The 26,188-nt window shown below is 57.1% G+C and overlaps 1 protein-coding gene across 3 annotated transcripts in view; it reads right to left on the bottom strand.

Moving 5' to 3' along the window:
• The window catches only part of NFIC (nuclear factor I C), a 58,565-nt gene that overhangs the window by 20,591 nt on the left and 11,786 nt on the right, over positions 1 to 26,188 (bottom strand). For all 3 annotated transcript variants that reach the window (XM_037824247.1, XM_037824246.1, XM_037824248.1), the window contains exon 2: positions 21,468 to 21,999. In XM_037824247.1, the coding sequence (XP_037680175.1) occupies positions 21,468 to 21,999 (532 nt within the window). The remainder of the gene's footprint in view (positions 1 to 21,467; positions 22,000 to 26,188) is intronic.

The following is a 26,188-nucleotide window of genomic DNA, read 5'->3' as shown; positions in this document are numbered from 1 at the left end:
GCATCCCACCTGTTTGCCCCCCACCCCAGGCCAAAGGCGGAGGTGGCAGAATCACCGTCAAATCTCAAATAAAGAGAATCTGGCCCCAAAGCTGGGATGGAATTGCTGTGTGACCTCAGAGAGATAGCTAGAAGGCTCTGAGCCTCCATTTTCTGAGCCACACCCAGGCCATATCGGGGTGCCAGGAGGGGGCATTCGGAGCGCCTGGGGTACACCAAAAGCCGGATTAACAGTAGAGTCCACCCATCACACAGTTGTTACTTTTAATTCTTAACACAGCCTACAAATTGGCATTTTACTGAGAAGGAAAAACCTGGTGGGTTAGAACAATGAAAAGTCATCCCCACCCCAACCCACTCCACTCGTGCTTCATCACAAGCGTGGTTTCATTTGTTCGTCCATTTATTTATTTGTTCATTTATTCACCCACCCGACACACAGCACATGAGCCACTGGCTTCCCTCGTGGGGCCTCAGTTTCCCCATCTGTAAAATGGGACAGAGATGGCAGCCGGCCTGTGGGACTGCGGTGAGGAAAAAATGTCAACAATGGCCAAGCCCCGAGTTGGTGGCTTCCCCCGGACACCATGTCCAGCACCTGCTGGCTGCACCTGCTCCCCAGGTGGTGACAGGGACATGCAGAGGCAGCCTCTCCTTGGCCCAGCTCTGCAGCCCAGCATGGTGGCCCCGGCCGCGGCCTACTGGGCAGTGGCCGAGGGGACCGTGCCCGGCTGGGCCCCGGGCCCTCTCCCGCTTGGACGGCCACACGGCTGGGCATGGGTGGCAGCTCCGTTGGGAGGGACCCAGCCCGGGCATTCAGCCATCCCAACCCTCACCCCCAAGGCTTGGAAGGTGAGGGTCTGGCAGGACTCGGTGCTTTCCTGGGCAGGAGGGACAGGCCAGGGGACCTACTGAGTGCCAGTCCCCATGGTGGTTCTGAGCACCGGCTGCAGAATCCAGCAGATAAAACATATTTCTCTCTGCACCTCACTCTCTTTATCTGTGAAATGGGAGGCTATTAATGAAGGCAATGAAATTCCCAGAACAGTGGCTGGCACACAGTAGGGGGAGGGGATATAAATTGCTTGATTACTGTTACTTTGTTACTATTATCAAATCGCTATTATTACCAATTTGGAAATTGTTACTTTGTATCACTTAAGAGCTCCTGATTGGAGCCCGCCCCTTGCTCCCTCATTCTGTGACCGCAGCCCAACCACATCACCTCATTGAGTCTCAGTTTCCCCACCTGTAAAATGGGGAAGATAATAGCACCCACCTCCCGGGATGGGTTGGGTGGCTGAAATCAGCCAATAATAAACGTAAAGGGGCGAACACCAAGTCAATATTCAATGAATGACTGAGGTGGGCACGACTGTCAACAACACCATCTGAAATTTCTGAGTCCATTTCTTCATGGCCGGCATGTAGAAATGCGACCAATTTTTGCGTGTTGACCTGCAACCTTGCAGAAATTGCTCAGTTCTCTGAGCTTTTACTGGAGGTGCCTGGGGATTTTCTATGGATGCCATCATGCCTTTTGCATCGGGGAGAGTTTTATTTTTTCCTTTCCAGCATGTATGCTTGTGAATCCCTTTTCTTGCCTTATTGCCAAGGCGAGGACTTCCAGTTTGATGTTGAAAACAGCGGCAACGTGGCCATCTTTGCCTTGCTCCCGTCTTAAGGGGAAAGCCATCAGTCTGTCACTATTCAGTATGATGTTAGCTTTGGGTTTTGCAGACGCCCTTTATCAGATTAAGAACGTTCCCTTCTACTCCTAGTTTTCTGAGAGTTTTCTATTTTTACTTTTATCATGAATGAGTGCCAAATAGTGGTAGTTTTAAAAATAATATGACAATGTAATTATACACCACTTCGTTTTAAATCATCTCTAAACCCTGGAAATGTCTCGTCTTCTTGGAGACCACCAAGAGCCCATCATTTTGGCTCTGAAAAACTCCCCACCTTCTAGAGATGCACCAGCCACTGGCCACACGAGGGGCTGTTTAAATATAAACGAACTCAGATGAAACAAAACTGAAAACCTCACTGCCTCAGTTGCCCTGGCCATATTTCAGGTTCTCAGTAGCCCCGAGTGCATGATCTTTCTGTCCTTGTGGGATGTTCTACTGGGCAGCTCTGCTCTGGATGTTTCCAAGAAATATCAGGGTAAAATAAGGAAAAAAAAAAGGCACAGAGAATTCCTCCTTCTCCCACTAGTTGGATATCCAGCCCTTAAAATGGAGCTTCCTTTGGGCTGCACCTGATTAAATCTGCCTCACTTGCGAGGTTGGTAAACTGAGGCCCAGGGCAGAGGTTCCATGTCCCAAAGCTGGTATCAGATGCAAATGACAGCTGAGCAGAACTTCTCATCTGGGGCTGTTCTGCTGCCCAGGGGATGCCCGGCAACCTCGGGCGACACTTTTGGTCGTCATGGCTGGGGGTGGGAATTGGGGGTGCTGTTAGCATCTACTGGGTCAGAGTCAGAGATACTCCTCTGTGTCATACAGGGCCTGGGACGGCCCCTGACAAAGAACGCCAACAGTGCCAAGGTGAATAAATCCTGGCGTAGAGAACGGAGGATGGGCTAAGGAATTCTGCTCTTATTCCTAGCTATTCTTATATCCTTATATATGTATATATTTTGCTCTTATTCTTATACTAGTGGAACGGGTAGCAACAGACAAGATGGAATTTAACAAAGGAAGATGTATACTGAATCTGTATATAATTTGTTTTCCATAGTTGCTAGGGTATTAGAATAGTTTGAAGGAAAAAATTGAAATGGTGGAACTATAACTCAGCATCCTTTGAAATTTGTTCTATAGCTACTTGTTTAATTGTAATTTAAAGCTATACCTTTGTGTATATATATTATATTTCACAATAAGGAAATGACTGAAACTATGGTACTGTAACTCATAATCACTTTGGAAATTTCCGATATATCTACTAGTTAAATCATACTTTGAAAGATTATACTTTTTGTATATTCATTATATTTCATAATAAGGAAATACCTGAAACTGTGGAATTGTAACCTATATATTCTTTAAAATTTGCTAAGTACTTGTTAAATTGCACTTGGAAAGTTATCGCTTACAAGTATATACGTTATATTCTTAATTTAAAAATACGATTAAAAAAAGAGTAGATGTTGAATAAAGGTTTGCCAAATTGTATTGAAAAAAAAAATTTTTACACAGGACAGTGATTAGGGAAAAATAGTGCCTAAAAAGTCTCTTTATGGGGAGATGCTGATGAAAAAAAAGTTGGGGAGCACTTTCAGAGGACAAGACCCTCCTGTCCAGCCTCTGTACCCGTGGCTGGTACACAGCAGGCACTCAGTAAATGCTCACTGTCTGGATCCTAAATGAGCTCTCCCAAACCCTCCATCAGAGCTGTCTCGGGAGGCTGTTTTCCAGAAGGCAGTGGAGTTTTCCTGACCCAGATGCCCCCATAACTAGGAATTTTAAATACAGTTTGTCCCAGGGAGTGACTGAGCCTGTCCCAAGCCTGCTCCCCATCTTGCTGTGTGGCTTCAGGCAAACCCCTGCCTGTCTCTGGCCTCAGAAACCTGTAGGTGAAAAAGGGTCAATCCCAAAGGGAATGGAGGGCAAGAGGGCACATTCGGAGGCAGGACCAGGCAGTGTAGACCCTTGGGATAGTAGAGTCGGGGCTGCCTCATTGTAGAGACTCCGTGCCCAAATGTCAATCACTTAATACTTAGTGAGTAATTCCTTTGGCTAGGTTGGGTTGCAAGTCTCACCTCCCTGGACTCATTTAATCTTCCCAACTCCCCCGGGAGGGACGTATGGTTATTGCCCCGATTTGCTAGAATGGGAAACAGAGGCCTCAGTAACATATTCAGAGCCACACAGCATGAGCTGCCAGTGTTGGGGTTTGGAACCGATCTCCAGACACCCTGAGCCCCCCTCCAACTGGGGCCTTTCCTGTACCTCTATGTGAGGTCCAGGGGGCAACTGGGGGGGTCTCGGTTACCCGTGACTCCAGGACCCCCCCTTGTTGCTGGCAGTCTGGGACGATCCTGGTATGTGGACCCCGTTCTCCACCTGGTACGATAAAGCCCCCGGCTGGGAGCCCCCTACCATCAGCCCCCATGCCCAGGGTCCGTTCTGTCACCTGCACAATTAATCAAGGTGATGAGAATGTGGTTCTCAGTAGAAGGGGCAGGAGGAGTCCTTTACATCTCCCAGGCTTCAGGTGCCAGAGAGCACCCCCTTACAGCAGACCCCCCAAGTCTTGCCCTCCCATTGTGCAGCTCAGGGAAATTTCAAAACTCACCCGCCCTGGGCCACGGAGGTGGGGGGTCTGGCTGTGGAGCGAGAAGATACGATAATAATAATAATAAATAATGATGATGATGATCCATCTGCCATCATCTCAACACCCTATAGCAATCCTTGGCTGAGGCTGACAATTCTTGGTAAATCAGAGAGGGCAAGTGAGCCGCCCAGGGCCACACAGCAAGCAAAGCCAGGGCACCAACCCGGTTCTATCTGAGCCTCTCTCTTGAAACCACATAAATGAACGTCTGTTGAGATTTTTACCATGTTGATCTCAGGCTTAATTTTTTTTTTCTTTTGCTTATTTCTGTGGTGGAAACGTTTTCCGCAGCTGAGCTCGGACTAGGCATTCAATTGGGCCCTTGGTGCTGTTTGAAATACATTCTTGATCATGCAGACACTTTCTCCTGGAGGAAGACTCCAAACAAGAATCGCAAAAGCAGGAGAAACGAGGTTTTCCCCTTAGCGGTGGAGCTGCAGATTTCCTCAGGCTGTCCCCCCAAGATGTTGGTAGATTTTTACCCAAATGTGGGATTCTGTGGTCAGAAAGGTGGGGCCTCATGGTGGATTTCGCAGGGCACTTGCGGGACTTTTCAAGGGCCTTTAAAATGCACTCAGGGATCTCCGAGAGGCGATGGGGGTGCCACAAATTCCCAACTGGTTGAATCATGGGGTGTCCTATGGGAACTGGGGCTGCAACCTGAAACCGGGGTTTGCATCCCAGCCCTGGCAGAACCCAGACCTGTACCCGTGGACCAGTCACATCACCCCTCCAAGCCTCAGTTTTCCGCATCTATAAAATGGGTATTCTCAAAATCCACTGCCTTACTTTACAGGGCTGTTGTTGAGCTCAGAGGAGCTCGGGGTGAGAAAGTGTCCATCACAGATCAGGGATAAATACAGTTTTGGTGACAGAATTTTGCCAAACTTGTTATCCCCCCCTCTGCCTACAACCCTCCATGGCTCCCACCTTCCTTGATGGAAAAGCCCAAGTCCTCCCTGTGGCCCACCAGGCCCTGCACACCCTGCCCTGTCCCCTCCCTGCTGTCCTCCTGGCTCCCTCCACTCCAGCCCCACGGCCTCCTCACTGCTTCTCCAACACACCAGGCCCAGTCCTGCTTCAGGGCCTTTGCACGGGCCGTGCCTTCTGCCCAGAACACTTTCCCCCGAGACATTGCCATGGCTCCCTCTCTCTCCTTATTCATGGCTTTCCTCAAATATCCCCTTCCCAGACAGACTCATGAACCCTGCAATACACTCCTGCCAGCCCGAGTAAGACTCTCCTCTTGGCAGCAGCTGCATTTCAAACCCGCAGAAAGAACTTTTCTCTCGACCTCCCAGGTCTGCGCGGTGTTTGTGTGCAGCCCAAACGTCATCACCTCCTGTAGCTTTTTGCTCAAACACCTGGTCGTGGCGGCGAGAGAAAGGTGATCCAGACCCCACTGGCAGTGGACAAACTGTTCTTTCCTGGTTCGCGGCCATGAGCCCAAGTTTGGTCTGTCCCGGCCAGGGACAAAGGCGCCACCGCGGCCGCTGACCCTTCACTTCCAGCCACAGAGGACCCACCTCCTGGCACAGGACAACTCCCTGCGTCCCGGGGGCTAAAGCTGCCACCGTTCAGAAGCGAGAGGGCAGCTCAGCTTGGCAATCTTCTAACTGGCGATTATTGATCTTTTTTGCTATTTATCCGGCTGGGGCCGGCCTGAACCAGGATGGTGGCCCGGGGATGGGCAGAAGTGGTCATATTTAATCCATCCTTTAGGATGCAGAAAAAGACAGCACTTGCAGAAAGTGATCATCATGTTTGTTTAAACCTGGCAGAATATCGGACAGCCTCGAGTTTCCACTCGGGCCCCAGAAGTACATTTGCCAGAGCTCGCAAAGCCCCAGCTTCCTGCGTTGGCTGGCCACGGTGAAGCCGCCTGGTTTGTTTTCCAACCGTAGCTGGCTTCCAAATGTTAGCTGGCTCTGCCCGGCTGCCACGTCCGCCTCCCCAAATCGTAGCCAGCTCAAGAGAGAACCAAAGCCAGGTCCTGGAATTCCCAGCTACCAGTGTCACCGTCCGTTTTAAAAACATTAGCCGGCTAAGGTTCAAAATTCTTTGTCTTGGAAGGGTCTGCCGTACGCACGTCCGCCAGCCCCTGGCCTCTCCAAGCCACCTTCCCTGCCCCTCTCCACCTCAGACAAACGCCAACCATCTTTCCAAGTCCAGCTCGAATATCTACTTTTCTGGGACATGTCCCCCTCTCCCCTTGTCCAACCTTTTGTTCTGGTCTCCTTCGTCGTGGACCAAATCTAGATTCTTTAAATATATAAAAGCCTACCTCCTCCCTGCAGTCCACCGGGCCCTGCACGCCCTGCCCCATCCCCACCCTGGAGCTGCCGCCTGTGTGTCCAGTTAGGTTACAACCCTGAGCCTCTGCCCCTATCCCCCTCATTAATGTCCGTGCAAACCCAAGCAAAAGGGGAAATCGATTCTTTCGTTCGATTGTATATTGAGTGCCTTCTGTATACCAAGCCCCATCTTAGCAGACACGGCACAGAACAAAACAGATACAAATCACTGCCCCAGGAAGTTCACCCTCATGAGTTTCCTCCCAGCCACCCAGAAGGAGGGCTGAGGGGTGGAGCTACAGCATGAAATCTTCAGGTTAGACTGGAGGTGGACTTCCCTGGAGGTGTGGATGGGGCACGGAACTGAAAGGGCCCTGGGCTTTGAGGAATCCTGGGGCCAACCTTGACCCTCCCTGGAGACCCCCACCCCAATCCCCACCTGGGATAGGCTCCAGACCCCATGACCCCCAAGTCCAGAGAAGAGGGGAACTGGCTGGTGTGTCACCAGTGCTGCGTGACCTCAGCAAAAGCAGAAACCCCTCTCGGGGGGCAGTTTGGACAAATCAAAAGGTAACAGAGCACGATGAGAGAGGTTCGAGGCCCTCCGTGGGTTGGAGAAATGTGGATAAAAACTGGGGGGGCCCCCAAGAAGCGGGGGGTTGACTGGATGTGACCTCCCCCTTGTCCTTCCTGCCCTGCGGCCTGCATTCCCCGAGTCTGGCCCACACTTTCCATGTCCCTCTCCCCGGCGCTGGCCGCCTGGGCCCGAGCCAACCTGCTTGGGAATCACTTTCCAAAGAAAAGTTTCTTTTTTCTTCTCACCCAGCCCGGCTCTCGCTCCCGCCCGCCCGCTCGGTGGCCTGGCGCTGGGCCCTGCCAGACGCTCGGGGACGCCCTGGGCCAGTGGGTCAGCATCGCGGCTCCCGGTGTCCCCCAAACTGTCCCCAGCGTCCGGCGGAGGCCTCGCGGGCGGCCCTGGGTGGCCGGGGGACACTTCGGGGTGCGTGGGGCCCTGCGATTTCGGGGTGTCCGGCCCGGGGTCCGGGGTGGGGAGGCCCCTGCAGGCCGCGGGGCCCACTCGAGGCCTACGAGGCGGTAACCTGCCCCGTCCTGCCTGCGTTCTGAGGCCACACCGCACGGCTGACGTCAGTGCCCGGGCGGCCATTTTCTCGCCTCTCCCGTCCCCCTGTTCCAGAGGCTTCTCCCGGGCTTGGCGGCCATTTTAGGCGCCTGGGAGGAGCGACTGGCACGGGGCCTTGCCAGAGCCGGGCCCTCCCCAACCGGGTGGGGGATACGGGGGGCGTGTAGGCAGAGGGACATGGCTCAACTCTGTCCTCCAGCCCCCACCCCTCTGCAGCCCTCGAGGGGTTAAACACCCATGTGCCACCAGGGAGAGACAGCTGGGGTGCACAGACTAGACTCTTGGGGGGGCACCCAGCAGCCCTCCACCCCGGTACCCTCCATCACTGCCACTCGGACCCAACCCAACTTGGGGTGGCGCAAAGGATGTGAAAAACAAGGTTAAAAATACCCACACGCGCCATCTCTCCCCCCCCACCCCCCCCTCCTGGTCCCCTCCAATGTCAAATGTGTCAACGCCACCCAGGGAAGGGGGGGCAGACTTAAAATAACTTGCTGTTTACATTTGGAGCAAATTCTTGGCTTCTCCAGCCGCCAAGCCAAGGCCCCCACCCCCACCCCCACCTTCCTGGTAGGCCCTTCGCGGGGGCTGCTGGGGCTGGGGGGGGAGCGCCGAGGCCACGTGTGCCCACGGGGTGAACACATGTGTGTGCCCGCGTGCTGGAAGGGACGGGCAAGCCCCAGCAGCCGTCTGTGCCCACAGGGTGGCCGGAGCCAGGCGGAAGCGCCGGGGACACCGTCTTCCCATGTCCGGCTCAGGGTGGGGGAGCTGGCGAGGCAGGGGGGGCAGTGGCGGGAGAAGCCGGCGGCCCCTCCCAGCTTCCCCTTCCTTCTGATGTTTCTTGGGCCGCGTCACCAACTCGGCAGCCTAAAGGGAGCTGGCAGCCTGGCCAAGGGAGGCGGGCACCAAGGGGGAGGGCCCTCGAGAGTCCCCATGGGATCCGGCAGCCGGTGCTGTGTGGCTTCAGGCCAGCCCTGACCCTCTCTGGGCCTCTGGGAAGCGTGCCCCGGCCTCAAGACTGGGACGGGGGAGGAGGGGCACAGATGCGTCACAGCGTCTCTCGGTGCCTCGGTTTCCCTGGCTGCAGAAAGTGAACGTTGAGTTGCAAGCACCTGATTGTGGAGTGCTCCGTTTTACGGAGGGGGAAACTGAGGCTCAGACAAGGGAAGGGGCCTGTTCCAGGGCACATGGCCAGGAACGGGTAGAACGAATTTGAACCCAGCTGGTCTGGTTCCAGAGGCCGCACTTTTAAGCCCAGCGTGCCCTGCCTCAAATATGGAAGGAGGCTGGAAAGCAGAGTGTAGGAGACTAGAAAACTCTCCTTCCTCGGCCTCCCATCAGATGCCACTCTTCCTGGGGCTGGCACACTGTCAGTGCTCCATAAACGTCTGCACACAGCTGGCACTCAATAGATGCTCGCCAGACAAGCAAGTGTGATTATTCCATGCAGCCTGGCACACAGGTGGCACCCAATACATGCTTGTTGCATGAGTAATTATGATGATCCTGATTGGGTCTGGCATAAATAGGTGCCAAATAAATGCTTGTCAGGCTAAGGAATTATGAGGATCATTGGGAAAACTGGGGGGTATTCCAAGGGGAAGACCAGGCTTAGGGGGACGTAGACTCCAACTAATGGTGACACGAAGAGCTTCTGACAACAGGCCCAGGGCAGGGTACAGAATGTTGCCCCAGTGTTACCCATATCGGTCCCCTGGTCCTTTAAGGACCAGCAAAACACCCTGACTCTGTTGAGAAGCTCCCCCAACTGCCCCCCAATATCAAAGGGAGGGAGTTGAGGCAGAAGGAGCCCAAGGAGGGCCAGGAAGGGCTTCCCGGAGGAAGGGACATTGCAGCCTGGGCTTTGATGTATGAGTAGGAGTTTGCCAGGCACAGAACAGGCTTATGGGGGAGAGAGAACAGTACTCACAAATAATAATCGTATTTTCCATTTACTGAGTGCTTACTATGTACCAGGTACTGTTTAACCCCAGAAGCTACCCACAGCTTTTGTAGGGGGGACAGATGAGACCAAGGCAAGTTGTCCAAGGGTGCACAGCCAGGATTCAAACCCACGCAGAGAGGCTGAGCCACGTAGCTCTGCTGCCTCGCTCAGTGGGTCTGGATCTGGCAGAGGCCGGGCAGGTGCACAGCGGGTGTGCAAAAGGGTTTGTGGTTGAGCTGCAGCTGATGGTGCAACTAACCTTTCCGTCAGCATCTGCAGAGCCGACGAGGCCAGGCTGGGTCTTACTCCAGGGAAGCTGGAGCCACTTGGGGAGACCACGCTCACCGCCTCTCTTTGCCCCCGATTAGCTGCAGGACTCCAGGCCAGTCCCTGTGCCTCTCTGGGCCTCAGTTTCCCCAACCATCACATGGGGCTGCAGCAAGGTGGGGTTAGCCCAGACACCTTTCTGCACTGGAATTTGGCTCGACACCACGGGGAAGCTGCAACTATGCTCCCCATTTTACAGAAACATAAATGGCTCAGCGAGAGGGCAAGTCAGCCGGCCACTGGCCCATCTCTAAGGGGGTGCAGGGTTCCCCCTTGCCAGGAGGCCAAGTCCCCCAGCCCTCTCGCCTCCCTGCTATTAATCACTGAATCAGCCACTACCGAATGTGGGGCATTTATTGAACCTGCCAAATGGTTACGGTTATCACCCCCATTTTACAGATGGGGAAACTGAGGCACAGGGAGGGGCAGGTGCTCGTTCCAAACTCACCGGGCGAGTTGGCTAAAGAACAGGCAAAAAAAAAAAAAGCCGCCAGGCAGGTGGAGCACCCAGCCCCCAGCAGGTGCCCGCCTGGAGCCCACAGGCCACCCGGGCACCAGAGCCCACATCCCGGCTCTCCTGCTACCAACGTCCTGGTTCCAGGAGTGTTCCTGGGTGTGTCTGGAGCACCGTGCCCTCGTCCCTCTCTTGCCCGCATGTGCCCAGACAGGTGCGGCTGTAGGTGGGGGACGGGCGGGCCCGGGCCAGCCTTGGAGGGACCCAGGAGCCCAGGCCTGGAGATCAATCACTGCCGAATTTCCGCAATCACTAGAATCAACCAGGAATCTGTCTCCTCCTCTGCCTCCGCCCGGCTGGCCCCCGTTATCCCTCAGTTGGACCTGTGCAGTCTGTCCTTCCCCACAGTGGTCAGAGGAGCCTGTGAGCCCTCGCGTCAGGGCCCGTCCCTCCTCTGCCTGCAGCCCTCTATGGCTCCCACTTGCCTCAGGGGAAAAGCCTACTTCTTCCCCGCAGCCCACCAGGCCCTGCACGCCCTACCGCGTCCCCTCCCTGCCCTCCCCTCTTCTCACTCTCCCCCTCGCTCCCTCTGCTCCAGCCCCATGGGCCTCCTCGCTGCTCCTCCAACACCCCAGGCCCCATCCTGCCTCAGGGCCTTTGCATGGGCTGTTCCCGCTGCCTGGAATGCCCTTCCCCACAGTTCTTCATACATAACTGTTTCCTCCTCACCCTTCAGTTCTCAGCTCAAATGTCACATCCTCAGTGCCAGGCCTTCCAGATCTCTCTAAAACAGCCATCGCTCTCAGTCCCCTCATCCTTCATTTTTCTCCATAGCCCCCATCGCTATCTGACATTTCTTTCTTTATTTCTTTGTCATCTGCCCACCGACTTTGAGCTCTGCGGGGACTGGATTTTTGTCCCCAGCTCCCAGAACAGCTTCCGGCACAGAGAGGGCACCCAGTATATCTCTATGGACCGCAAAGTAGTTTCCTTTCGGCCAAGCACTAACGGCGTCTTTCACGTGTGTTAACTCGTTTTAGCCTCAGCTACCGGACGAAGCAGACACTCTTCTACAGAAGGGGAAACTGAGGCCCGGAGAGGTGTTGTCACTTGCCTGAGGCCACACAGTGAGCAGATGGGGGGAAACGAGATCCCCCTCAGACCCCTCTACCTTCCAGCTCCGCCATCCCCCCTCGACCCAGATGGGGAAACTGAGGCTTGGGGAGGGACGGGACCAACCAAGGGACACTCGCAGAGCCTAAGGCCTCTGAGTCCCACTCGGCTGACTCAGCTGCCCCCGGGAAGTAATACAGCGCTCATGAACAACATCAACGACAGTAGTAATAATAATGGCGAGAAGGGGGTGGTGATGAGTGTCGACTGGGCCAGAGATTCCGGGTTTCCTCTCGTGAATTTGCACCAGGGCCCCAACGGGGGGATGCGTGGGGGACACCGGCCCCTTTAAGAGCCTCCCCCTCCCCAGCTGGGCGCTGGCCCGGCCTCCCCTTATGTAAGCGGGCCAGTCGCCCTTGGATAACCCCGCTTACATAAGGAAGCAGGGAACAGGCTTGTCCGTCCGGCAGCAACCTGTCCCAGGCTGTCTGTGGGGCCGGCCCACGGCGCGGGAGCACTGGAGCCACCCAAAGTGGCCATGGGGTGCAGCCTGGGTTTGAAGCCCTGTGGGCTGACTTCTGCCTGGGGGACACGCCCGGGGTTCCCAGAGACAGAGCCCCTGGGCAGGAGAAGGGGAACGCCTTCTAGGGTGCGGGTAGACAGGGGCTGTTCCCCTTGCTCGGAAGGTGTAGCTGAGGCCCAGAGAGGGCAAGCGAGCAGCCTGAAGCGGCACAGCACTGGGCGGAGGCTGGCGGAGTCGGGGTGGGGTGCAGTCCTGTACCTTCGCTTCCCGGCTTCCCCCTTGTGAAATGGGGCTTCAAGCTGCACCTTTCTCAGCAAGGTTTGGTACGCAGCCGGCACTCAATAAATGCAGCCACCACAGTAATAATCGGCAGCATTAATGCTCTAAACTCCGTTAATCCTATTAACCGGCATAATCCTTCTCTGGCTCTTTGTAAAATGGGCACGGCTGCTGCCTCATCCTACAATCAAGGGAACCAAAGTAAAGACCACCAGGCTCACGCCGCCTCGAAGCGGCAGGTGCTCTATAATTGCACAGAGGCATGGGTCGAGTGCCGACTGTAAACCAAATCATGGCCAAGGTGATATCCCTTTTGCCTGGCAACACATTAGCTGGGATGCAAGGGGCCCCCGGTATATGTGGGGGAATAGAGGTGTAGAGCAGGGAAACAACCAATGTCTCCTCCTCCAGGCAGGCCTCCAGGCTGCCCCCCAGCCCCAAGTCCACCCCCTGCTTGACTGTATGCGGAGGGGGTGTCTGGATACAGCTCTGAACTGCCCCCAACAGCCCCCTCTGCACCCACACACATCAGTGTCCCCATATTTAGGATGGGGGGGAATAGAGGCAGGGCTGGCTGGGTTCTGGCCCTTTAAGGCAATGGTGGCAGAAGGCCTGGGCATGTCCCTGGGTGACCCTGAAGGACGGGCGTGGCCGGGAACAAGGGGCCCATTCAGCTGCAGCTGCCACCTCCGGGCAGTCCACAGGCTGGCCTGGGGTGGGATGGGGTGGTGGGGGGCAGTGTCAATGGGGTACATACTAGAGATGGGCAGGGGAGAGACAGGGACTGAGAAACAGAGATAAAGAGACAGACAGACAGACCCAGAGACACAGAAAACAGATAAACCCTCCCCACTTCTCAGGCCAAGGGTACCCCAAGTCGGGGGATTGAGGCCTGCCCAGCCCCCAGCCAGGCTGCAGCCCCCAAAGGGGCTCTTTGATCCAAAAACAAAGTCCTCTCAGTCCAAACTGGGAGTGGGGAGGGTGGTCCTGGGACACTCTGGGGAGACCCCTAGCACAACACTAACAGCCCCTCTTCTGGGTTTGGGTCTATGAAACCTGGGTTCGAATCTTGACTCTTGCCCCTCGGCTGTGTGACCTCGGGCCAGTGATTCAGCCTCTCTGGGCCTCCGTTTCCCCGGCCTCAGGGGGTTGTTGTGAGGGCTAATGAAATGGCAATAATAGCCCCTGATGTTAACAGAGGGCTGAGCTGAGCCAGGGACTCAGTGAGCCTCCATATGCCCCACAAATGCACCCGCCACCCCAAAATGCACATGCAGACGACCCTGTACCCTGCTTTATAACACAGTTGTAATTAGAGCCACTGGCCCAGAGAGGTGAAGTGCTAGGCTCAAGGTCACACAGCTGGGAAGAGCAGATTGGGGGTGAGGGGGAGCCATGGCCTCCTCAACAGACGCACATATCCGTCACCCAATAAACAGCCGACAGTAACTGGGGATTAAACCCCAAATCTCCATTCTTATTCCTGCCCCGTACCCCCAAAAATTGCTCCCCTTGTCCTCAAACTTATAGGCACCCAGCTCTGAGCCCACCTCGCCCCACGCTGGGGCAGCCCCCAGACCCAGGCAGTATGCAGGGAGCGTCACAAATCTACCTCCTTCCCCCTCCACGAGCATCTTTTCTGGAATATTCTACAGCTCGCTCATCCATGCCAGAGAACACATCTACTCGACCTTGACTTGAGGTTTCTGGATTCCCGACTCAGAGAACTTGGATGTTCTAGAACCCAGCTCAAGAAATTCCGGAGCCTGTCCTGGGTGTGTGAAAGCCTACCTAGTGACAAGGATGATGGTGATAATGATTAAAATAATTTTTTTTATTATTACATCACTGTTATCACTATTATCAACACAGAATTCTAGAACCTGCCATGAATGGTTTTAAGAACATATTTAAGGATTTTTTGGCTACCGAGGAAACCAGTTTGGGAGTTCTGGAATCTGTCCTCGCATTGTTGAGACCTGTTTCCAGACACTGTAAAAAACTTCCCTTCCCACCCCAGGAGGGAATTCGGGAACTGATCCTTCAGTAAGCAAAAACCCAGTGTAAAGAATCTGGAACTTGCTTCTGGATACTCAGAAACCCGACTCGGGAAAACCTGGATCCTGCTCCTTGATGTTCAAAAATACACTTGAGGAATTCTCTATCAAAGAACCAGTTTGGAAAATTCTAGAACCGTTGCTCTGATGCTAAAAAGCCCAACTTTGAAAGAATTCTAAGGCCTCCTCAGGGTGCGGATTTTCCAACCACAAGAGACAGTTGGCCGTGTCTGGGGACATTTGTGGGTGTCACGACTTGGAGAGTGGGGTGCTCCTGGCATCGAGTGTGGGGAGCCCATGGAGGCTGTCCAACACCCCACAGTGCCCAGGATGCCCCCACCCCAGAGAACAACCCGGGGCCCCCCATGTCAACAGTGCCCAAGGTGAGACTTTCTAGAACCTACTCCTTGGATTCTAGAAAAAAAAAAGTTTGGGAGTTCTAGAACTGGGAGATTGGAGCTCCACCTCCGAATGCTCTAGAACTCAGTCACCGTCCACTGTGGCTGCCAAGCACTTGAAACGTGGCTCGCCTGCTCCGAGCCGTGCCACGAGCTTGAAGTACACACCAGATTCCCAAGACATTGCACAAAGCAAAGAAGGTAAAATATCTCAATCGTTTTACGCTGATGACACGTTGAGATGACAGTATTTTTGAACATACTGGGTTAAAGAAAGTGTGTTGTTTAAATTAACTTCCCCTGTAGGTTGACATTTTTTAAGTGTGGACACTTGAAAACTTTAAATTATACACATGGCTTGCATCCTGTTTCTGTGGGACTGTACCGATATAGAACTCACCTAGAAGAAGTCTAGAATCTCCTGGGTGTTCAATACTCCTGGCTTGGAAGGTTCTAGAGCCTTGGCCTTGGGAATCCCAGGGTCTGCCCTCCAGAAGCTCTAGAACTCATTCTAGACCCACCTCCCTCTTGCAAACTGGCACCTGAGATACCAGGTGCCTCTGTCCCCCCATCCCTGCCCTAGCATCCCCCCAAGTCTCCCCAGAACAGCCAGAAGGGCCTAAAGAGGTGGCAGAAGAGACTGAAGGGAAGGGCCCCTCTCTCGGCCTCAGTATCCCCATCTCGACGAGACATCCAGCGTCCCCAAGCACCCCCTCCCTCCTCTGTCATCAGCTCCAGCCATCTGTGACTTCCTGCCCACACCCAGCTGGAGGGAAGAGGGGCTGGCCTGGCATCTGGGCTGGACCGGGCGGGGCAGGGGGGCACGGAGATGTCCCGAGCTGCCCTCAGCCTCCCCTTGGATCCCCGGGCATGGGGCCAGGGTGCCAACTGTAGCCGCGCCACACCAGGGTGGGGCCACGCAATGTCCCCCCACAGCTGCTGCTAGCTCCCCTGCAGAGGAATGGGTCCCCTGCCTACGCCAACTGGGGGGCACCCTCACCGCTTTCGGCGGAAGCTTCCGGCAACTACATTTGCCCGCGTGGGCATGCCGTAAGGGTGCCCGGGACGAGCCATCTACGGGGCGTGGCTGGGGCAACTTACCCAAGAGCACCTCACTTTTGAGCGTCCCCCAAGTGCTAAAAACTTGCAAGGGGTGTGACCTTATTAAAATCTCTAGACTCCTCCTTCTGCTTGTCGTGCAGAGAAGGAAACAGAGGCACAAAGATGGGAAGGAACCTTCCCAAGCTTGCAGAGCTGGATCCAGAGCCACAGTAACGACGACGAAGATAACAGTAACAATTTTTATTTTCTTTTATTATTACCAACAACCACAAATCATTTTTGAGGACTTACTTGGTGCCAGGCCCTGTCCCGGCATCAACCAATTTAACCCTACACAGCCCAGGGCACACAGGCGGGCCCTGTTAGCATCATCCGTGTTTTTACAGGAAAGGCTCAGACCAGTTAAGTCACTAGCTAAAGGTCACACAGCGCTCGAGTGGCAGGACTGGAAACTGGACCACTGGCCGGTGACCGTGAACCTCACTCGTCAGTGTCCAGTCCCCATGGGTTCCCCACCTTCTGGGTGAGTGGTACCCCCCACCTGTCACTCCCTCTTCGCCACAAATCACGAGCACAGAGGAGTCCCACTGCTGCTATAAATATGCTGTCAGCTGGCGTCTGGGACTCGCGTCCGTGCGACGGACAGCCAGCCCACCTGGCCACCCCTCTGAGGTCCAGACATCTGGAGAAGGCACCACAGCCTGTGATCTGCATGGGCCTATTTTACAGATGGGGAAACTGAGGCTCAGAGAGGGGGCCTGCAACTTCCACAGCCAGACGCAAACTTGGATCCAGGCTGGTGTCCCTGTTACACCCCACGCCCCTCATGCTCGCCCCCCACCTCCTCAGCATGGTGCCCCCCAAATGCCCACTTCCCTTCCTTACTCATCCTCGTCTGCACATGGGGGTGACACCTCACGGGGATGGAGGAAGCCGAGTGACTCTCCGCCAGGGCTCCCCCTCCCCGAGACCCTGGCCCAGAGAGGGCAGGGCTGTATTCTATGTCACACAGCAAGTCAGGGGCAGGGCACTGGCTGACACCTGAGCCTGGGGTGCAACCAGGAGGGTGGGGGTTCCACTTAATAACCTCAAACGTATTTTTTTTGAGGTTTTTTTAAAAGGGGTTTTGAAGACTGCGGGTGCCTGGGTTTTCAGCCCGGCTCTCCCTCTCCTTCGGAGCTGTGTGACCTTGGATAAGTGGCTGAATGTCTCTGGGCCTCCCTTCCCTTATCTATAACACGGGGGAAAATAATAGTCCCTCCCTCCCCCCCGGGTATGGAGGGGCTCAGAGCCATGCTCAGCATACAGCAGGCACTCAATAAGTGCTCACTGTTGTTTATACCACTCTCGTTAATATCGCTTCCCAATTTCTCTCAGGAGGGCTGGGGACCCCATCCCCCAGCCTGATTTCTCCGGGTGCCTCCCAGCCCCTCCACCCTGGGCAGCTGCGAGTATCCCAGGCCGGGCCTGGGGTGCTGGAACGGCATGAAGCGGGTAAAGGAGGCTGCCCGGCGGCACTGGCAGATGGGCACCAGCTGGCCTGGAGGCTGGAGGCGGGCTGGCAGCTGCCGGAGCGGGCGGGCCTGGCACCCACCCTCCCCTCCGCCCAGCCCTGGCACAGCGCCCGTCCGCGCCTCAGGTTTCCCGGGCTGGCGGAGGGGGCGGGGAGGCCTGGCGGGGCTGTGGGGCCCTGGGCAGGCGGATGCCCTCTCTGGGCTTCTCCTGGGGGCGTGGGACAAGTCGGGGGGCTCAGGCAAGCTGCACAGCTGACCTCACCTCTCCTCAGCTGCTGCTCCCGGCAGCCACAGAGCTCTGTGGCCCACTGCTTGCCCCAGGGCCTTTGCACTGGCCATGCCCCCTGCTTCGTGCACCCTCACCCCTCTCCCCTCCTGCAGGCCCCAATCTAAAAATCAACCCCCCGAGTCTCTCGCCACGCTCCTCCCCTGCTTTGCTTTTCTGCTGCCGCCTGACATCATATTCTTAGGAATTTAACTCTACTGTCTGCTTCCTTCCCATCTACCCCCAAGATGCACAGGGGAAGGGGATCCCCAATATCCTAAGACGGAGCTCAAATCACCCCACCCCCAAGTCGTCTCCTCCATTGCCCCCCAACATGCATGCTGGCAATATGTCACCCCAGCTGCAGCTGTGCCAGGTGAACACCTGGGGCAGCCGAATTCTGCCCTGAGAAAAGTCTTTGGCTCTGCCCTGCCCAGCAGCCCCAGCCCCCCACACTCCCTCCCACCTGCCCCGGGAGATCTGAGATGCAGGCCTGGGATTCCCCAGTGGGGTACAGCCTGAGACAGGGAAGCTGGGGCTCCTGGGGGTGCCAGGCCAGGATAGGGGGTGCTGGGCAGGTGGGCTTTAAGCCTCTCCTGCTCCAAATGCTGCCTCAGTGGACCTTGGGTGGGTGGAGGGGGGTGCATCTGTGTGACGCTGGAGGCAGAGACGCCCCGACCCCCCAACACCCACCCTGCACCCCCTCTGGAGGCCGGCTGAGGCCATGCCCCCGCCAACACACACCCCCTCTGCCCGTCAATCCCACACCGACAGCCACCCCACACTGCTGATGACACCCAGACGCTGCTCTCTGGCCTGGGCCCGGACCCCGCCGCCCGAGGACCACCAGGGCGGCAGAAGGGGAAGTGGCGGCCTGATCCCCCTGCTGTCAGACTGACAGCCACCCGGGACTGACCCCCAGCCCAGATCCAGGGTGGGGGCCCTGGGACAGAGGTTGGGGAGCTGGGGCTCCATGAGGGGGGCCTGGGGAGCAGTCTCCCAGATGAGATGGGACATGCCCATTACACACCTCGATTTCCCTCCGTCCGCTTCAGCCATTGAGAGTGGAGGGCTGTGAAGGGCTGGAGGCTGCCTGGAAACAAATCCTGCCTCTGCCCTCTCTGGGCCGTGTGACCTTGGACAGGTCACGTCCCTTCTTTGGGCCTCCGTTTCCTCGTCTATAAAATGGGTACAATACCTCTTAGTGCTGCTACGAGAATGCAAAAGAGCGGCTAACCCATGCCAAGCCCTCAAAAGAATGCCTGGGGCAGAGAAAGTGGATCTAAGAGCTGGGGTTTTGAAGGATCAGCAGGAGTTTTCCCGATGCGGAAAAACATCCCAGGCAGATGAAACAGCACCGGCCAAGAAGGTGCCGGAAGTAGGAGAGCGTGGCACTACCGGGGAAGTCATCATCCCAATGATGATGACAAATGAGTGACAACAGCAGCCAGCTGAAGTCCCCACCATGGGCCGGGAGCTTGTCTTCATAACCCCCTACAGGGACCGTCTGTCATGCACTTAATCCCGGGCACCAGCCATCCCCACGAGGTGGATATTTTTGAGCTCTTCATTTTACAGATGAGGAAATCCAGGCACAGAGAGGTTAAGCCACTTGTCCGGGTTTGCCCAGCCGGCGGGCAGCAGAACTGAGGCTGGCATCCAGGGCCATCTCTCCCTGATCCCCACTCCAGGCGGGCAGGGTGGGGAGTGCAGTCAGCTGGGGCCGGTTTTGCAGCTCGGACTTGCCCTGAGAAGATGGGGTCCCGGGGGTGGGGCGAGCTGGGAGCCGTGAAGGAGTCTGGGGAGGCCGGGAGGCCCAGCCAGCAGGGGGAGGGGAAGCGTGGGGGACTGTACTGACTCTGGCAGAGAACTCGCTTCAAAATTTTATCAGCTCGGCGGAGGAGGGAGGCAGGGGGGAAGGCTGGGGTGGGCGAGGCGGGGGCTGCAGGATATCGAGGTTCCCCACCTCGCCTCGTCTAGCCCTCCGCCTCCACGCCCTGCTCCAAACACTGCTTCCTTCTTTGCTCCAGCGGATCTGTGGCTCCTTGATGAGGTGGGGGCAGGTGCCAAGGTCAAGGTCAGGGTCAGGGCTGGGCGGGACTAGCTGAGCGGGCCCCTCCCCCTGGGAAACTCCCTGGCCCGGCTCTGCGTCTCACACCCCCAAGTCTGGGAGCCCCAGACCTCGTCTACTCCTCACCCCAGAGCTAGGAGGTGGCACAGCTGTTACCCCCGGGGTGCCCGGTAGGAAACTGAGGCACGGGAAAGTGACATATCCAAGGCCTCTCTGCCAGCACATGGCAGGGCTGGGTTTGGAGACTGGGCAGTCTGGCCCCCGAGTGTCCCCTTCCCCAGCCATCCCCTCCACGTGTGGTCACATGGGGTGGGTTTGGAACCCAAGAGGGTCTGTGTTCTCTGGGCACCCCCTCGGCACTCAGGCAGCCCCCAGGGCATGGAAGGGTCTCTGCTGTCCTCCTATGTACCAGATCGGGCCTGGCTGGACATGGCGGGGATGTCCCTCGCTGCCCACCATCCTGCTGGAGCCCTGTCACCTCCTCTGGGAAGCCACCCTGGATTTCCTCACCCTGCACACACCTCACTGGTCTCAAGGTGGTGTCTGACCATGAAGCCAGCAACCCTCCAGCCAGACAGGTCAGAGAAGGGAAACTGAGGACCAGTGTGGCAGTGACGTGGCCAAAGTCACACAACGCCCCAGACCTGACCCCCTTGCAAAATCTTGAGACGCGTGGGACTTGTGCCTGCAGTCTGAGAGTCGGTCAACCAGCGTCCACAGGGGATGGATTATCCCGAGGGCAGGCCCCAGGGGTACATCTGGCTGCCCCCCTCCCCTCTGCTGCACCCCCATCCGCCTCCCCTCCTCAGACCTTCTTGGGCAGAGTCTCAGGCCCTCAGACTGCAAGGGCCTGCCGCCCCCCTCAGACATCAAGGCCTGATCCTGCCTCCACCTTCAGACCCCCAAATCCCACCTCCCTCCCTCCTCAGACCTCCCCTTAGAGGTCCAAGTCGGTCACTTCTCGTCCTTGGGACTGTGACTCAGTGTAGCACTCAGGCAGGTTAGGCCCCCACCCTCAGGCCTCCGTGTGGCACTGCCTCCCTCCTCAGACTCCGCTTGCACCCTACAGCCCGACCTGAACCTCCTCTTGGGCCTGCCTCCCCCATCGGGCCAGTGCACAGGCCCGCCTCCCTCGTTGGACCCCAGCATAAGCCACCTCTCTCCTAGGACCCCAGTGTAGACGTGCCTCCCGCCTCGGACCCCAGCATAAGCCATCTCTCCTCTTCCAACTCCGCGTAGACGCGTCCCTCTCCCCCCTCACCACCCCGCCCCCGCCATCGGGCCGTGCACAGGCCCGCCTCCTCCGTCGGACCCCAGTGTGGACCTCCTCTTCCAATTCTACGTTGACGCGCTACCCACCGCATCGGACCGTGCCCAGGCCCGCTTCCCCTCACAGACCTTGCGTAGACACGCCTACCCCCTCGGACCCGCGCAGGCCCGCTTCTCCCCTCGGACACTGCGTAGACACGCCTCCCCCTTCAGACACTGCGTAGACACGCCTCACCCCTCAGACACTGCGTAGACGCTCCTCCCCGGTCGGACCCTGAATAGACGCGCCTCTCCCGTCGGACCCTGCGTAGACGCGCCGCCCCCCTCGGACCCTGCGTAGACGCGCCTCCCCCGTCGGACCCGCGCAGCCCGCCTCCCCCGGCCCCCGCGCGCCGCCCGCGCCCCTCACCTCGCTCGCGCACGAAGTAGGCCAGGTAGAGGTCGAGCTCCTTGACGGCGACGCCGATGTGGTGCGGCTGCACGCAGAGCACCGGGTGGCCGCACTGCGCCGCCTTGACCAGGCGCTCGCCGTCGGTGCTCTCCAGCGGGATGCCCTTGAACAGGATGACCATGACCAGGTCCAGGCGCCACACCTTGTCGGCCTGGCGCAGGCAGTCGATGCGGCGCATCTTGCCCTTCTGGTCGGGGTTGGAGAGCACGCAGCCCGGCGCCTTCTTGCCCGTGATGGCCAGCACGAAGTCCTCGCGGCACTCGGGCCGGATGTCCTTGCGCAGCTTGGCCAGCAGCCGCGACGCCCACTTCTGCTTGACCTCGGCCTTCTCGCCCAGCAGCTCGTCCTTCACCGCGCGCTCTTCGTCCTTGGACATCCGCTTCTCGTGCTTCTTGAAGTACTTGCGCTTCCGCGCCTGCAGGTTGAACCAGGTGTAGGCGAAGGCGCGGACGTGAGGCAGCAGCGCCTCGATGAACGGGTGGAACTCATCCTGCGGGCGAGAGAGGCCGCGGTCAGGGGGCGCCGGGGGCCGCCCACCCACTGCCCCGGCCGGTAGACTGAGGCCGGAGGGGCTCCCAGCCAGCCCGCTGCCCCCACCAAGGGGAGGGCCGGGCAGACGCGGGCAGATCCGGGGAGATCAGCAGGGAACACCCACACCCATTGCTCAGATGTGGAAACTGAGGCCCGGGCCCAGGCGGACGTGCATGGAAAACTTTCACGAACCCGACATCCAAACAGGACAAGCTATAAGCTCTGGGGGCAAGGGTGCAGGGAGAGAAGCCAGGTTCCCCGGTGGAGGTCAATGGGGGACACGTGGCACAGAAGGGGAAACCGAGGTCAGAGAATGGGGCCTTCTAGAACCAGGGTCAGCAAACATATTCCACAGAGGACCCAGACGCAGCTTTGCAAAAGAACCCTCTCGGTTGCAACCACTCCACTCTGATGGGGTTGTGCGTGAAAGCAGCTACAGACAGTAGGGAAATGCGTGGGGATGGCTGTGTGCCAATAAAACTTTATTTACAAAAGCAGGCCGTCTGCAATCGGCCCGGGGAGCCGGCGTTTGCAGACCTTTGTACTGGAGTGTGAGCTGCCGTGTCCCCAGGGCTCAACAAACAGTGGGTGTTGACTAAATGCAGCAGGAACCAGACTCAGAGAACTAGGTGGTCCCAGCTCGGCCCTCCCACCTGCTGATCAGGGAGGGAAAGCTGAGGCCTAGGGAGGCTAGAGATGGAAATGCATCAGAATTAAGCCAGGGGAGGCGTGTGTCCCCCTCAAGGGTCTTCTCCTCCTTCCCCTCACCCCGCCCCCCGTCAGGCCTGGCAGAGAGAGGCCTGTCACTCTCTCTGTCCCACAAGACCTGTGGCAACTGCTTCCCCCTGGCACCTCTCAATGCCCTCCCAGGCTGAGTGCGCAAAGTAGACAGCCGGAGAGAGCTGGATGCTGAGAATCCTCCCAAACTCCTACACATCCCTCAATGCCCACCCTCCAGTGCCCCCTCCTTCTGGCAGCCTTTCCTGCTTTTTATTTTGAATAATTTCAAACTTAAAGGACTTAGAAAACCGATACAGAGAACTCCAACATATTCAGATAAGCAGATCCTCTAACTTTTAACGTTTTGCCACGTTTGCGGCTTCATTCTGTCTGTCCATCCATCTATCTATCCAGCCAGCTACCTCCCCCTTTGACGGACCTGCTGCAGTCAGAGGGAGACTGAGGCCAGAGAAGCAGGAGCTCAGCCATGGAGGTTTGGAGGTGGAGAGAGCCAGCTCATTGCAAACCCATTCCACAGATGGGGAAACTGAGGCCCCGAGTGGGTATCCAGCCATGAGGGGTGACACTGGGACTGGACCCCCCTCCATCTCAATTCCCCACATCCCCCCACCAGGCCAGCCCCTCGGAGAGCCACGGGGGGTCGTGGGAGAACCCTAGCCCCCTTGTCTGGGTGTGAGAGGGCCTGTCCCATTTTCTCCATTGCCCAGCAAGGGAAACTGAGTTTGGAAGGCCTGGGACCTGGGTCCTCAACCTCCAGGGGTGAGAAATTCTAGGAGAAAGGCACAGAGAAGAACTCAAGTGCCAGCGTCCGGCTTTGATAGACGCTGAGCTTCTCGGATGGGTTGGTGTCTTCTTCTCCCTGGCATATCCTCCTCCCGCCAGCTCTCGGAGGGCCGTATTATTATTACTACAGCTATAATTATCGTTATGACTCCTAGGATCACCATAATCATTCTTATTGCTGGAGATATTCCTGGGGAAACTAAAGCTCCGAGAGGGACCGAGACGTGGCCTGGCCTGTGCCCGGTTGGGATCTCAGGGACTGAGGGAAATGGCCACTTGGGACTCCTATTTGGCTTCCGAGACTCAGTCCCTATCCAGAAAGTTCTCCCTACTGGGTACGCTCGGTGCCTCCTTAGGGCCACCTCCGGCCACAGGAGGGGAGCGGGACACAGGGGACAACATCAGATTTCACCTACTACTGAGACCCTGAAAATAGCCTCTTGCTCTCACCACAGTGGGATGGGCTGGGGCTCGGCGGATGTCAGCCCGGCCCCCCTACTCCAGTGTTCCCCAAAGCACTGAGTCACCAAAACAGCTGTGGCAGGGACGGGACCTCCGGACCCTTTTCTGACGTCTCCCCCCCTGTGTCCCCCTTCCTAGCTAAGGCAGAGAGGGGAACTGAGGGAACCCAATTCCATGTCACCCTGGCCCAAAGTCTGGGATGCTTTTCTGTCCCTGGAGGCCACTAATGGCAACCCCAGAGGTGGAGAGTGACTTACTCAGGGTCACACAGCCGGTGAGGAGGGCTGGGACCAGAGCCCGGGCAGCCTGGCCTGAGAAGCTGGGGGGCAGGGAAGAAGGCTGGGGGTGGGGGGTGTGGGCACAGGTCACTGCCCATAGAAGGGCTGCCAGGACAGCGGGGCCGAGGCCGCCACCCAAGATCTGCTGCTTAGTGGAACCCCATGGTAAGAGGCAGCCGGGAAGGACCGGCAGGGGACCAGCCTCCAGGCCCCTCCCCACTTCTGAGGTCCTTCTCCCTGTCTGTGTCCCTCCTCTCTGAGCCCCCCTCCCCCCTCTCTGGGGACAGGTGCCAGGGAGGCGGGCAGGGGCGGATGCCCACGTCACTGGTGACATCGGCTGGTCCTGGAGGCCGGAAGACAAACAGCCAGTAACTGGGTCATGGGCCTGCTGCAACCCCCACCACCACCACGCTCCCTGGGCGGTCAGGCCTGGCAGAGGGAGGGCCTGTCACTCTGTCCCACAAGACCTGTGGCAACTGCTTCCCCCTGGCACCTCCCAATGCCCTCCCAGGCTGAGTGGGCAAAGTAGACAGCTGGGGAGAGCTGGATGCTGAGAATCCTCCCGAACTCCTACACATCCCTCAATGCCCACCCTCCAGTGTCCCCTCCTTCTGGCAGCCTTTCCTGCTCTCCCCATGTCCTGCCCACTCTCCCTTCAGACCCAGCCTGGATCACATGGGGCTGGGGGGCTCTGAGTCCAGCTGTGCTACCCTCACTCAACCCTGAGGACCACGGCTGAGGCACCCATTGCCATGTGGACCCCATGAAGGAATGAGGCAAGGTAACATTGGCCCCCATTTTCACCATCTGTATGGGTGAGTGGGGTGAGGTGGGGAGGACATCCTTGCCTTGCTAACCACAGATGCAAGAAGTGGGAGTGGCTTGGGGGGAGGAGTAAGGCCAGTCCTTTCCCAGAACCCCCAGCTGGGCCCACTGGGACCTCCTGGCCAAAGAGAGCATGGAAGGCGGGCACCTGGGTGCCGATGTTCTAGACACCTGTGCAGTGAGCTGTGGCCTTCTCTGGGCCTCCTTGTGGCCCTCTGGTCTTAACAGTCCAAGACAGCAAACCCAGAGCAGGAGACCCCAATTCCCAAACCAAGGAGATTCCAGAAAGGATTCTCTCTCTTTCACTCATTTAGTCATTCATTAATCATTACTGAGATTGAGTCTAATCCATTTTCTAAGCACGGATCCCGAACTCCTATGCACCCTGCAAAGCCCTGGCTCCAATGTCCCTTCCTCCAGGTTAAGTGACTTGCCCAAGATCACACAGCTGGTAAGTGGCACAGCTCGTATGTGAACCTGTGCTCCATCATAAGGATTCCTAACCTCGGATAATTCTTCTCCCAAAGCTCAAAGCATCAGAACTTGTGAACAGCTCTTATCTAACCCTGCAATGGAGGGACTCATTTGGTTGTTCAACAGACATTTAGGGAGTGCCTACCGTGGGCCAGCCCCGTGCCTGGGCTTCTGATCTGAGGCAGGAAGGGATGTTAGACAAGCAAACGAACATGTACTAAGACATCAGGTTGAACAGAAGACATCAGAAGAAATATACAGCAGTTAGATGGGCCGGGGAATTTCTGGGGGGTGCTTTTCTCTGGGATTGGTTAGGGAAGGTCTCTCGCAAGGAGGGGAGATGGGAGTGGAGACCTGAAAGATGACAATCTAGGGACAGAGCCTTCTGAGAGGAGGGAAGACAGCCGTGCAAAGGCCCCGAGGCCAGCCCGGGCCTGATGAGTTGTAGAACAGTGAGGAGCCCTGGCTGGAATGGAATGAGCGAGGGGGAGAGTGGGAAGAGGTGGGGGCAGATCAAAGGGGATTGGGTAAACCGAGTCTGGAGAGAGGGCATCACCTGTCTAGAGTGACCAGTGAGTTGGTGGA

Source organism: Choloepus didactylus (assembly GCF_015220235.1).
Source record: "Choloepus didactylus isolate mChoDid1 chromosome 25 unlocalized genomic scaffold, mChoDid1.pri SUPER_25_unloc1, whole genome shotgun sequence".
In the NCBI taxonomy this organism is placed as follows: domain Eukaryota; kingdom Metazoa; phylum Chordata; class Mammalia; order Pilosa; family Megalonychidae; genus Choloepus; species Choloepus didactylus.
This window is presented reverse-complemented; position numbering and strand designations above follow the sequence as displayed.